The sequence below is a fragment of the Chrysochloris asiatica genome, unplaced genomic scaffold (assembly GCF_000296735.1).
Source record: "Chrysochloris asiatica unplaced genomic scaffold, ChrAsi1.0 scaffold00138, whole genome shotgun sequence".
NCBI lineage: Eukaryota > Metazoa > Chordata > Mammalia > Afrosoricida > Chrysochloridae > Chrysochloris > Chrysochloris asiatica.
In genome coordinates, this window is record NW_006408656.1 from 5,703,521 (window position 1) to 5,714,106 (window position 10,586).

At 40.8% G+C, this 10,586-nt stretch overlaps 1 protein-coding gene across 3 annotated transcripts in view; it reads left to right on the top strand.

Annotated features, from left to right (window-relative positions):
• The first annotated feature begins 266 nt into the window (after positions 1-266).
• Positions 267-10,586, top strand: part of TFCP2 (transcription factor CP2) — a 47,869-nt gene continuing 37,549 nt past the window's right edge. For 2 of the 3 annotated variants that reach the window (XM_006870040.1, XM_006870041.1), the window contains exon 1: positions 974-1,095. In XM_006870040.1, coding sequence (XP_006870102.1) covers positions 974-1,095 — 122 coding nt within the window. Of the gene's footprint in view, positions 1,096-10,586 lie in introns of all 3 variants that reach the window. The other variant, XM_006870039.1, reaches the window with a different exon arrangement.

A 10,586-nucleotide genomic window follows, 5' to 3' on the forward strand; every position in this document is an offset into this window, starting at 1 on the left:
TGAAGGAATGAGAATGAGAGCAATCCAGATAGGAAGATGAGCAGGAGCAACGGCACGCAAGTGGAAACTGTCGAGACAGAAGTGGGAGTAGTAACTTCCCCCGTGTCTTAAAGTGTGGCGCGTGCCAAGGGACGTTTAAACCGAGACACTTGGACAAGCGTTAAGTCCTTCCCAGAAACTTCCAGCCCCGCCTCCAGTCGCAGGAGCTAGCCTATCAACACTCCGGAGGCCTACAACTGCCTTCTTCATTGGTGAGCGACTGAGTTACGTCATGCTGGCCGGGCCAGCGAAGGAGGAGGGCTCCATGATTGGTTGGCGCTGGGGCGGTGCGGGGGCCTGGCGAGTCTGGGTTTCAAGCTGGTGCTGGGATTTTCCCTTTCCATGTTTCGAGACGGTGGGGCGCTGCAGGGGGCGGGGAGTTGACTCATAGGAAACCTGGATTTGGCTCTAAGGGCCGTTCGCTGTAGAAGGGGTGACCGGAAGCGATTCTGGGACTGACCGGAAGCGAGGCCTGGAGGGGAAAGGGAGAGTGGGTCCCGGGAGGGAGTGGGCTTCCAGTAGAAGGGGGCGGGGGAGAAGGTGCGGAAGCGGCGTGGGCGCGCCAGACTTACTGCCAGTCGCCTGCTGTAGGTTTGTCTTGAAACCAGCAAGCGACCACCAACGAGCTCAGAGGAGGGCAGGCCAAGGAGTGGGAGTGCGGGAGTCGAGGACTACCTCTGGCCAGTCTGGAGTAGTTGAGCCTCGCACTGCAGAGAGCCGGGCGGGAGGGTTTTCGGATGCCCGTGCAGCAAAGAGCGCGGGGCCAAGGGTTTGGGAGATTAGTTGTGTGAGCAGAGCCTGTCGGTCTTGGGGGTGGGTACTGCGTAGGAGATCTTGGTTTGGAGTTTTATACGGTTTTGCCCCTTTTGGGTAGAATCACGCTCCGCGCCTTTGTATAAGCAGCGGTGTCTCTTGGGGCAAGGAAAGAGCCAGGATGGCCTGGGCTCTGAAGCTGCCTCTGGCGGATGAAGTGATTGAATCCGGGCTGGTGCAGGACTTTGATGCTAGTCTGTCCGGGATCGGCCAAGAACTGGGAGCTGGTGCCTATAGCATGAGGTGAGTGAGATTTTTCCCAGGCCCTGTACTTTAAAAATCACAAAGACAGTATAGAGAATAAAAGGGGGGCGAGGGGGGGCGATATGTATAGATTTAATGCAGCTGCCTGTGGTTGGAAAAATGGACTTGTTTCTTTTGTTACTTTGAGTAGTGAATGTTGTGGGAGAAATGGAACTAGAGATTATAGGAATGTTAAGGGTTTTTGGAAGAAGGAATGACTCTTAATTAGCAACTGGATGAATGTTGAGAGGCTGTTGTGCTCATGTAGAAGAGTTAGAGCCTAATGGTGCATGTGTAGGAGTGAATAGGTTCGTCTGTACTTGTATGAAGATGGGACCACATTGAGCAAGAAGGATGTCTAGGGAGTTGAAACTTGATAATGAATATTGGTTGACTGTTCGTTAGAAGAAAATATGAGACCTTGATGACATCCATACGTCTGTATTTTAACCCTAGACTTATTTAAAGCTTTTACTTAATTCTAGGGTTTCTTAAAATAAACTGGCTGGTGCAATGGGTAATAATTCCGCTGCTAAGGGCAGTTTGAGCCCACTAGCAGCTCTGCTTGAGAAGAGATCTGGTGATCTGCTCCAATATAGGTTACAGCCTAGGAAACCCTATGGGGCAGGTCTTTTCCTGCCACATTTGTTGTTGATGTAAAGTGCCGTCGAGTCGATATTGACCCATAACGACCCTGTATAGGGTTTCCAAGGAGCAGCTGATGAGCTTGAAACACAGGCCTTGTGGTTTTGAAAGAAGTACAGCTAGAGTGCTCCTTAGAGGCCAAGATGGCCAAACTTCGTCTCTCATACTTTGGACATATGTCAGGAGGGAGCAGTCGCTGGAGAAGGATATCATGTTTGATAAGGTGGAGATTCAGAGAAAGAGGAAGACCCCCCAGTGAGATCGATTGGCCAAGTGGCAGCACTGATGGGCTCAAGCGTGACAACAATAGTGAGGTTGTCCCAGGATTGGACAGTGTTTTGTTCTGCTGTGCATAAGGTCGCTATGGGTCTGTACCGACTCGATGGCACCTAACAACAACAACTTGTGGTTCAAACGACTTTGCAGTCTGAGGCATTTGCCCACAGTGCCACACCAGGACTCTGCCACATTGGGTTGCTATAAATAGAAATCAATTTGGCACACATCAGCAGTGTTTCTGACTCTTGAAACATAAATTGTAAAATGAAAAGGTGACCAAAAGAACATTCAGATGTTTCTAGACCTTTATGTATCAAGTCATATGATGATAAATAAAAATCTCTTTTGAAAACAGCATTTGTTGTTGTTAAGTGCCGTTGAGTGGGTTCTGACCCATAGCGATGCTGAATAGGGTTTCCCATAGCGACGCTGTATAGGGTTTCCAAGGAGACTCTGGTAAGCTTGAATCACCAACCTTGCAGTTACTACTCATATAACTTATTTACATTGATTGGCTACCTCATTCCTCAATAATATTGTTGTTATTAAGTGATGTCAAGTTGTTTCCAATCCATAGCAACTCTTTATAGGGTTTCTGAGGAGTGTCTGGTGAGCTTGAACAGCTAACCTTGTGGTTCAAACCAACTTTCAGTCTAGTGCATTAACCCACAGCGCTACACCAGGATTCTTTTGTTGGGTGCCACCAATCAGTTCTGACTCTTAGCTACCGTGTGTATAACAGAATGAAACACTGTATTGTCCTTCTTGAGCCCATTGCTGCTGTCACTGTGCCAGTCATTCTCATTCCTCTTTTTTGCTGATCCTCCACTTTACCAATCATGTTGTCCTTCTTCAGGGATTGGTCCCAACTGATAAAATGTCCGAATATGAGAGACGAAGTCTCACCATTCTGGCTTCTAAGGAGCATCCTGGCTGTACTTCTTGCAACATAGACTTGTTTTGTAGGAAGATTTCTTATGGTTATATGGAATCTAATCTAGATAACTGAGAGCTTCACACTTTATGAGTTCACAGTGAAAGATGCTTTTTATGGGGAAAGTGGACAAATTTTACATTCTAGTACATCTTCTGAGAGTTAGATAATATGATGTCACTTTCCTCACAGAAGTAAAATTCTGAGTTTGAACTTACCTACTCATCATCTTCAAGCATCTTTGCTTATGGTTAGAATAATAAAGGCTATCGTTGCATCAGAGCCCTGGTGTGGCACCGTAGGATAAGTGCTGGACTGCAAGTTTGGTTGAATCGTAAGGTTGGTGCGCTGCTCCCCAGGAACCCTGTACAGGGTATCTATGAGTCAGACCAACTCAATGACACTTAACCACAACAACAATCCTTACGTAACTACTGAATTGACTTTTCATGGAAATTTGAATTCTTGCTCATGCAATGTGCACAGTCTTGAGAAATTTAGCTTTTGGTTTGCTTTTCCTTGTATACATATTTGATCATAAAAACAGAGATTGATTTAGTCTTCAAGTAAATGCCATGACCTTGAGCTTTGAGTGTCGGTATCAGACATAGTATTGGACAATAAATATCTTGGTGGTTAAAATGCATGGTTGCTAACTGAAAGGTTGGTTGTTCGGACCTACCAGCTGCATTCGATGTCTGCTTCTGTGAAAACTAGAAACCCTCAGGGGCAGTTCTATTCTGTCTAGGGCCCCTATGAGTAAGAAACTACTGGACATCAGTTTTACATTAAAGAAATCATACATTTCACTCATTACAAAGAATGCAATCCCCTACATGTATCAGTTAACAATATTTACCTCTATTCACTTTAACTCTTGCATTTTTCTCTGTATCTCCTGCTACCTTCATCTCTCCTCTGCCAACCTCCATCTTTTATATTGTCTGCCCCATCACCCATGTTAACATGTGTTTACCCTCTAGCCATAAGAGAATAATTTTCTCTCCCCTGACTCATAACCATCATAGAATGTTTCTTTTATAAAAAAAAAAAAAAAAATTTAACTTATTACTACAGTGGTCTCATGCAATATTTGCCTTTTTGTGATGGACTAATTTCATTCAGCATGTCTTCCAGGTTCATCCCTGTTGAGAGATGCTTTGCAGTTTTCATCGTTATTCTTCATAATTGCGTAGAATGTTCCACGTGCAATAGGAAAGAATGTATACTGTGTTGTTGGGTTGAGTGCTCTATATGTCTATACTATAAGTTCAAGTTGGTTAATTGTGTTTAGTTCTTAGTGTCTTTGTTGAGTTTCTTTCTAGTTCTCTTCTTCATCAAAAGTGGTCTCGTACTATTATTGTAAGGAGCTCTGGTAGTGTGGGCCACTAACCTCAAGGTTGGCAGTTCGAAACTACTAGCTATTCCCCAGGAGGAAGATGAGGCTTTCTGCTCCCGTAAAGATTTATAGCCTCAGAAACCCTGTGCAGGGTCACTATGAGTCGGAACCGACTCCACGGTACTTAACAACAACTATTATTGTGGTGTCTTAGGATAAACACTGGACTGTTAGCCATAAGGTTGATGGTTCAAACCTACCAGCTGCTCCCTAGAAATGCTATACAGAATCTCTATGAGTTGGAACTGGCTTTATGACATTTAACAACAATAACTATTATTGTAGAATTGTTGATTTCATTCTTCAGTTTTATTAGAATTTAAATTATGTATTTTGAGACTCTTTCATTGAGGACGTAGGTGTTTATTATGGTTATACCTTTTTTTTCAATTAACTCTGACATTATGATATAATGTCTTTATCTTTTATGCTAGTTTTTCCTTAAAGTCTATTTTGTCAGAGATTGAAATTGCCACTCTTGCTTGGTTTTGATTTTCATTAGCTTGATGTTCCATATTTTTCCCCATCCTTTGATTTTTTTAGTCTATTTCTGTCTTTGTGTGTAAGTTATGTCTCTTGTAGACAGCATATTGAAGGATCATATTTTCTTATCTATTCTGCTAGTCTCTGTTTCTTGACTGGTACATTTCATCCATTTACATTCAGTGTAATTATTGATGGATATGAATTGATTGCTGTCATTTTGGTGTGTGTGTGTGTGTGTGTGTGTGTGTGTTTGTTTGTTTGGTTTTGGTGCTGCTGGTTTCTTTGTTCCACATAATTTTCTGCATTGAATTAATTTTTATTGTGGCTTTTCTTTTCATTTTCATTTCTCTTGTGTTAATGTTTACTAAATCTTTCTAGCTTTCCTTTTTTAAATTTTGATGTGAAGGTGTATTAGTTTTCATTTTTGGTTGCCCTGTATTTGATTAACTTTTTCCCTGTTTAAAATAGTGTTTTATCTTAACATCTACTTGACATTATCACTATTTGGAATTTCTACACTATTCCCTCTTTGGACTTTTTAGTTGACTTCATTATAACTTGATATCTCTAGTTCCCTATTTTCAGTCTTTTAGGTTTATTTCAAGTACTTCTATATCTGAATTGTCATCCTGGTGTGGCGCTGTAGGATAAGCGTTTGACTGCAAGGTTGGTTTGAACTGCAAGGTTGGCAGTTCAAACTCACAGCCGCACCTTGGAAACCCTATCTATACAGGATCGCCATGAGTTTGAACTGACTTGATACTTAACAACAACATGTAACACTCAACACTTGACACTTAACAACAGCAACAATATGTTTGGATTGTACTCCTGGTGTGTGGCTGGGCTACACTGGGCTGCAAACCACAAAGTCAGCAGTTCCAACGTACCAGCTACTCCTCAGAAACCCTGTATAGGGCTGCTGGGAGTCAGAATTGACTTGACGGCACTTAATAACAACAACATATCTGGATTGTGTGCTTGGTGGTGTTATTGTATATGTTAATGTTAAGTTGTTGTCTGCTGTTGTTCTCAGTTTAGAAAACACTCTACTATTTTTTGTAAAGTTGGCCGGGTTATTACAAATTCCTTTTTACCTGGAAATGCCCTAATTTCACCGTCATATTTGAGAGACAGCTTTGCTGGGCATATTCTTGGTTGGCAATTTTTTTCTTTCCGAGTTTTGTATATGGCATCTCATTGTCGTCTTGCCTGCGTGGTTTTTGCTGAGAAATCAGAGCTTAGTCTTACTGGTTCTCCTTCGTAGGTAACTATGTTTTTCCCAAACTGTTTTCAGGACCATTTCCTTGTCTTTGGCTTTGGAAAGTTTGATTGTGATATGCCTTTGTGATTTTTGTTTTGGATCTATCGTGCTTCTTGTGTGCTTGTCTTCTCTTCTTTCATGTTGTTAGGGAAGCTTTCTTACAACAGCTCTTTGACAATTTTGACTGTGCTTTTTATTGTCTCTTCCTGTTCTGGAATTCTGATCACCCGTAAGTATTCCTCTTCAAGGCATACCACATAATTCTTTGGCTTTTAAATTTTTTTCTGATTGTTCATCTAGCATATTAGTATTGAACGATTTATCTTGAAGCTTGCTAATTCACGCTTTCACTGCTTCAAATCTACTCCTTTTCAAAGTTTTGTCCATTTTTGAAATGTTAGCATTAATCATCTGGATTTCTAATTGCAAATTTTGTATTGCTTCAGAATTTGCCTTTATTTTGTATGTTTGTTCTTGTAGTTGGGTTCTGTGTTATCCTTGCTTTGCTTGCTATTTCTGTCAGTCCTTTGAATATACGTAAATACCATTCCTTTGAGTTATTTTTCAGTTAGTTTGATGTTGTCTTTTTCCTCAGAAGCATTTTCTGATTCTGAATCTCAGTCATTTGTTAGAGCTGTTCTCTCTTGATTCTTTATGTGAGACAAAATTGTCTTTGGTCTCTGGGACATTGTGGTGGTGTCGTATTTGTATTTCATTGATGTTTGTATGTTGATATGTTCTTAGGTTCCTACTAACTACCTCCTCTGGGTGTAGTGAGAGAATGGAAGTTTGTACTTTCTCTGTTTGTGCACCTTAGTTTAGGGTGGGTTTGACTGGTGTTGACTACTGTCTATCGCTGATCAGGTGGCATAGGAGCTTGTATTGGCTCTTGCCCAGTCGGTAGAGCTGCAGAGACTATGATTGTGGCTGGACTGTATGTGCACAGTTGCTGTCTCTTGTCTGGTGGGAAAAAGAAGGGTTCCTTCCCCTACTCACACACAAAACAGAATAATCAAACAATGAAAAGAGAAAAAAAGGAGGAAAAAGAAATAAAAACAGGCAACAACAAAAAAGAACATAATAACTGGGAGGAGAAACATATGAGAGAAAAATAAAAGGAAGACGTTTTTAAAATCACTTAGAAAAACATGGGAGAGGGAGGATGAAAAGAGAGAAGATAGAGTAGTAAGGAAAGACCAAAAGGAAAAAAAGAGGAAGGAAATGAGAAACAGAAGGAAAAACAAAAGCAGAGATAGAAAGGATAAAATTTAAAGGAATGGAAAGAGAAGCAATAATAGACAAGCAAAAACAATGAAACAACAAAAGGGAAAAATCAAAACCCCAACCTCCCCCCAAAAGTGCAACTGTTGGACCCAGAGGAGAGAAAACTCTGGGGGACTCCTGCCAGCCAAGGAGCTTTCACAAGGTGGTTGTAGAAGGGATGTGACAGCAAAATTCCTCTCCCTGGGTAGAGTTCCTGTAGGCCTAGGTGTTATCTGTGGTCACAGCAATCAGTCCAGAAGTAATTCGTGGAGGCCCTTGATGGAGCCAATTTTAGTGTCTGTTAGGACTGCTGGGCAGCTGTGGGGCACAGGGGCTAGTTATGAGGGCTTCTGTTAGACTAATGCTGGGCTGGTGGCTGCAGGTTCTGTGGGTCTGGAATCCAGGCACCAAAGCAGCGCAGCCGGACCCTGCCCCACACTAGCATGGCTCACAATCACACAGGTCTGAACTCCCAGAGAACTGTGTCTGTGTTGTGGGTGGATGAGGGCCAGAACTGGTTACACCTCTGGTCACCAGGGGAATGTGGAGAAAAAGAGGGAATTGTACCTTTCCTGTTGCCTATCTGACTGTGCGTTGCCAGGCCACTTTCTGTTGCCAAAGCTGCTCACAAAAGTTCATGATGGTCTCATTGTGTCTGGCTGGCTTTTCACCAGTTAGGTCTTCCTCTGTCACCATCCCCGCTCAACTTCTTCTCTTAGCAAGCACTCAATCCATGTCTCTAACCTTTCTTTGAAATTTAGGGTTTCAGGATTTCCATCTGTTTATTTCATTTGGTCTCTCATATCTTTGTTGTATGGAGTCCTGGTGTGGCACTATAGAATCAGCATTGGACTGCTAACCACAAGGTTGGTGGTTCAAACCCACCAGCTGCTCCTTGGGAATCCTATATAGGGTTGCAATGAGTCAGAATTGATTCGATGACACTTTACAACATCTTTGTTGTAGAGGGTCCATTTAATGCATGTGCCTTGTCCATCATCTTGTGGGATGTCTACTCCAATGACATAAAGTGAGGAGGCAATTACCCTTCATTTGTTGTCGTTGTTAGGTACTGACTCATAAGTTGGTTCCAATGCATATGACCCTGTATAGGGTTTCTAAGGCTGTAAATCTTTATGGAAGCAGAAAACATTATCTTTCTACTGTGGAGCGGCTGATGGGTTTGAACTGCCAATATTGTGGTTAGCAGTTCAGTGCTTACCCTACAGTGCCACCAGTGCTCTATTAATTTATATAGAAAGATTTAAGCATTCCCAAACCCCCAAAATAACCTACCAAATCATACCAAATAGCACATAAAACCTAAAGTAACATTACCATACATGGTTTACAGACATCATTCAAAGCTAAGGCAGTTAGATGCTGAATAGAATTCCCAGGAAAGGAGCTTAGAAACTCTGTTACTACTCAGGGTACATGCTACCTCTTTAATGGCTCGCTCTGAAACAAATACTGAACACCTGTTTTGCTTTTTACCGCTTTTTGTTAAAGCGAAAATACTTTTTGGATTTCTTACTGTTAGGAAAAACAGGTACTAATGTAGGTCTTTCGCAAAAGAAATGACATAAAGCACACTTTTGGAAACTAGAGGATTACCGTACTTGTTATAGAAAAAAGTTAATATTCTCAACAAACATTTGTGCGTTTAATATGTGTAACTGCTAAGGAGCCCTGGTGACATTGTAGGATAAGCACTGGACTACTAACTGCAAGGTCAGTAGTTCAAACCCACCAGAATCTCTGTTCCCATAAAGATTTACAGCTTCGGAAACACTATACAGGGTTGCTATGAGTTGAAGTTGACTCCGTGGCAGTGGGTTTGGTTTTTGGTGGTGTGGTGCTGTAGGATAATCACTGGACTGCTAACCAGAAGGTTGGCGATTCAAGCAACAACTACTACTATGTAGTGCTAGTATGTGTCTATTATGAAGTGTGCTGTTACTATGTATACTACTATGCAACTTTACATGGAAAAGTTCTTTCATATGTCATATCCTATATGGTCCTCAAATATATTCCTAGAATGGCTTGTACATTTGGATCCCCACCCCCACCCCAGTATCAAATGCACAACATTTTTTTAAGCTTTATTGTGTTTTTGGTGAAAGTTAATTCCCATTTTTGAAGTTTTGTACAAATTGCTTATGGTTAGCAGTCTGGTGTTTATCATACATTGTCACACCAAGACTCCTTCATACAAATAGGTTTTTAAAAAATTGAATCAGTTTTTGTTTTAAAATATTTATATATAAGACATTAAATTAATTAAAAAAATAGTTTTGTAATCATTTTTTAATCTAAACTTCTAGTTGCTAGAAGTTTATTACTGACGAAGTTTATATGTTTACTGAATCTTCGTAAAACTTCTTTTTTCAAAATTAAAAAAAATGTTTTATTTTTGTTGTTGAAAACATACAGCAAAACATATCAAGTTTCCACATGTACATTTCAGTGACATCAGTTTCATTCTTGAGTTTTATAACCTTTTCACCCTCCTTTTCTGAGTTGTTCCTCCTCCATTAACATAAACTCACTGCCCCCAAAGTTCCTATTTAATCTTTGGAGTTTCTTTTTTTAAAAAAATTAAATTAAAATAAGACATGCATATAAAGCCTAAAACAAATTACCTTCTAGTTGATTATAACTCATAGAAAAAAAAATTAAGTACTCATATTTATAATAAAAACCTTTCCCTGTTCCTGAAAGGTAACAAACTCTTCTGTGGTGGTGGTGGGTATGTGCCATGGAGTCGGTTCTGACTCATAGCGACCCTGTACAGAGTTTCTGAAGCTGTAAATCTTTACAGGAGCAGAAAGCCTCATCTTTCTCCTAAGGAACAGCTGGTAGTTTTGAACTGCTGACCCTGAGGTTAGCAGCCTGATTCATAACCACTACGCTATCAGAGCTTCTTAAACTCTTCTGTATATGTAGGTAATTATATGACTCGTAGGTAATTATATGACTCGTATGATTGTTTACTGACTTATCTCCATCTATTGACTTTCTATTATGATCCTTGAACCTTCCCACCATTTCCCATTCTTGGAATTGTAGTACAAATTTTGGTTGAATCAGTAGTTAGTGTTCTTATTACTATGTTTGTATAGAAATTTGTTGCAGAGTCCAAATTTCTAAGTACATTTTCATATAGCAATTATCCCTGAAGTTAATTGTTGTCCAGATTTATGTGCTCACTATAT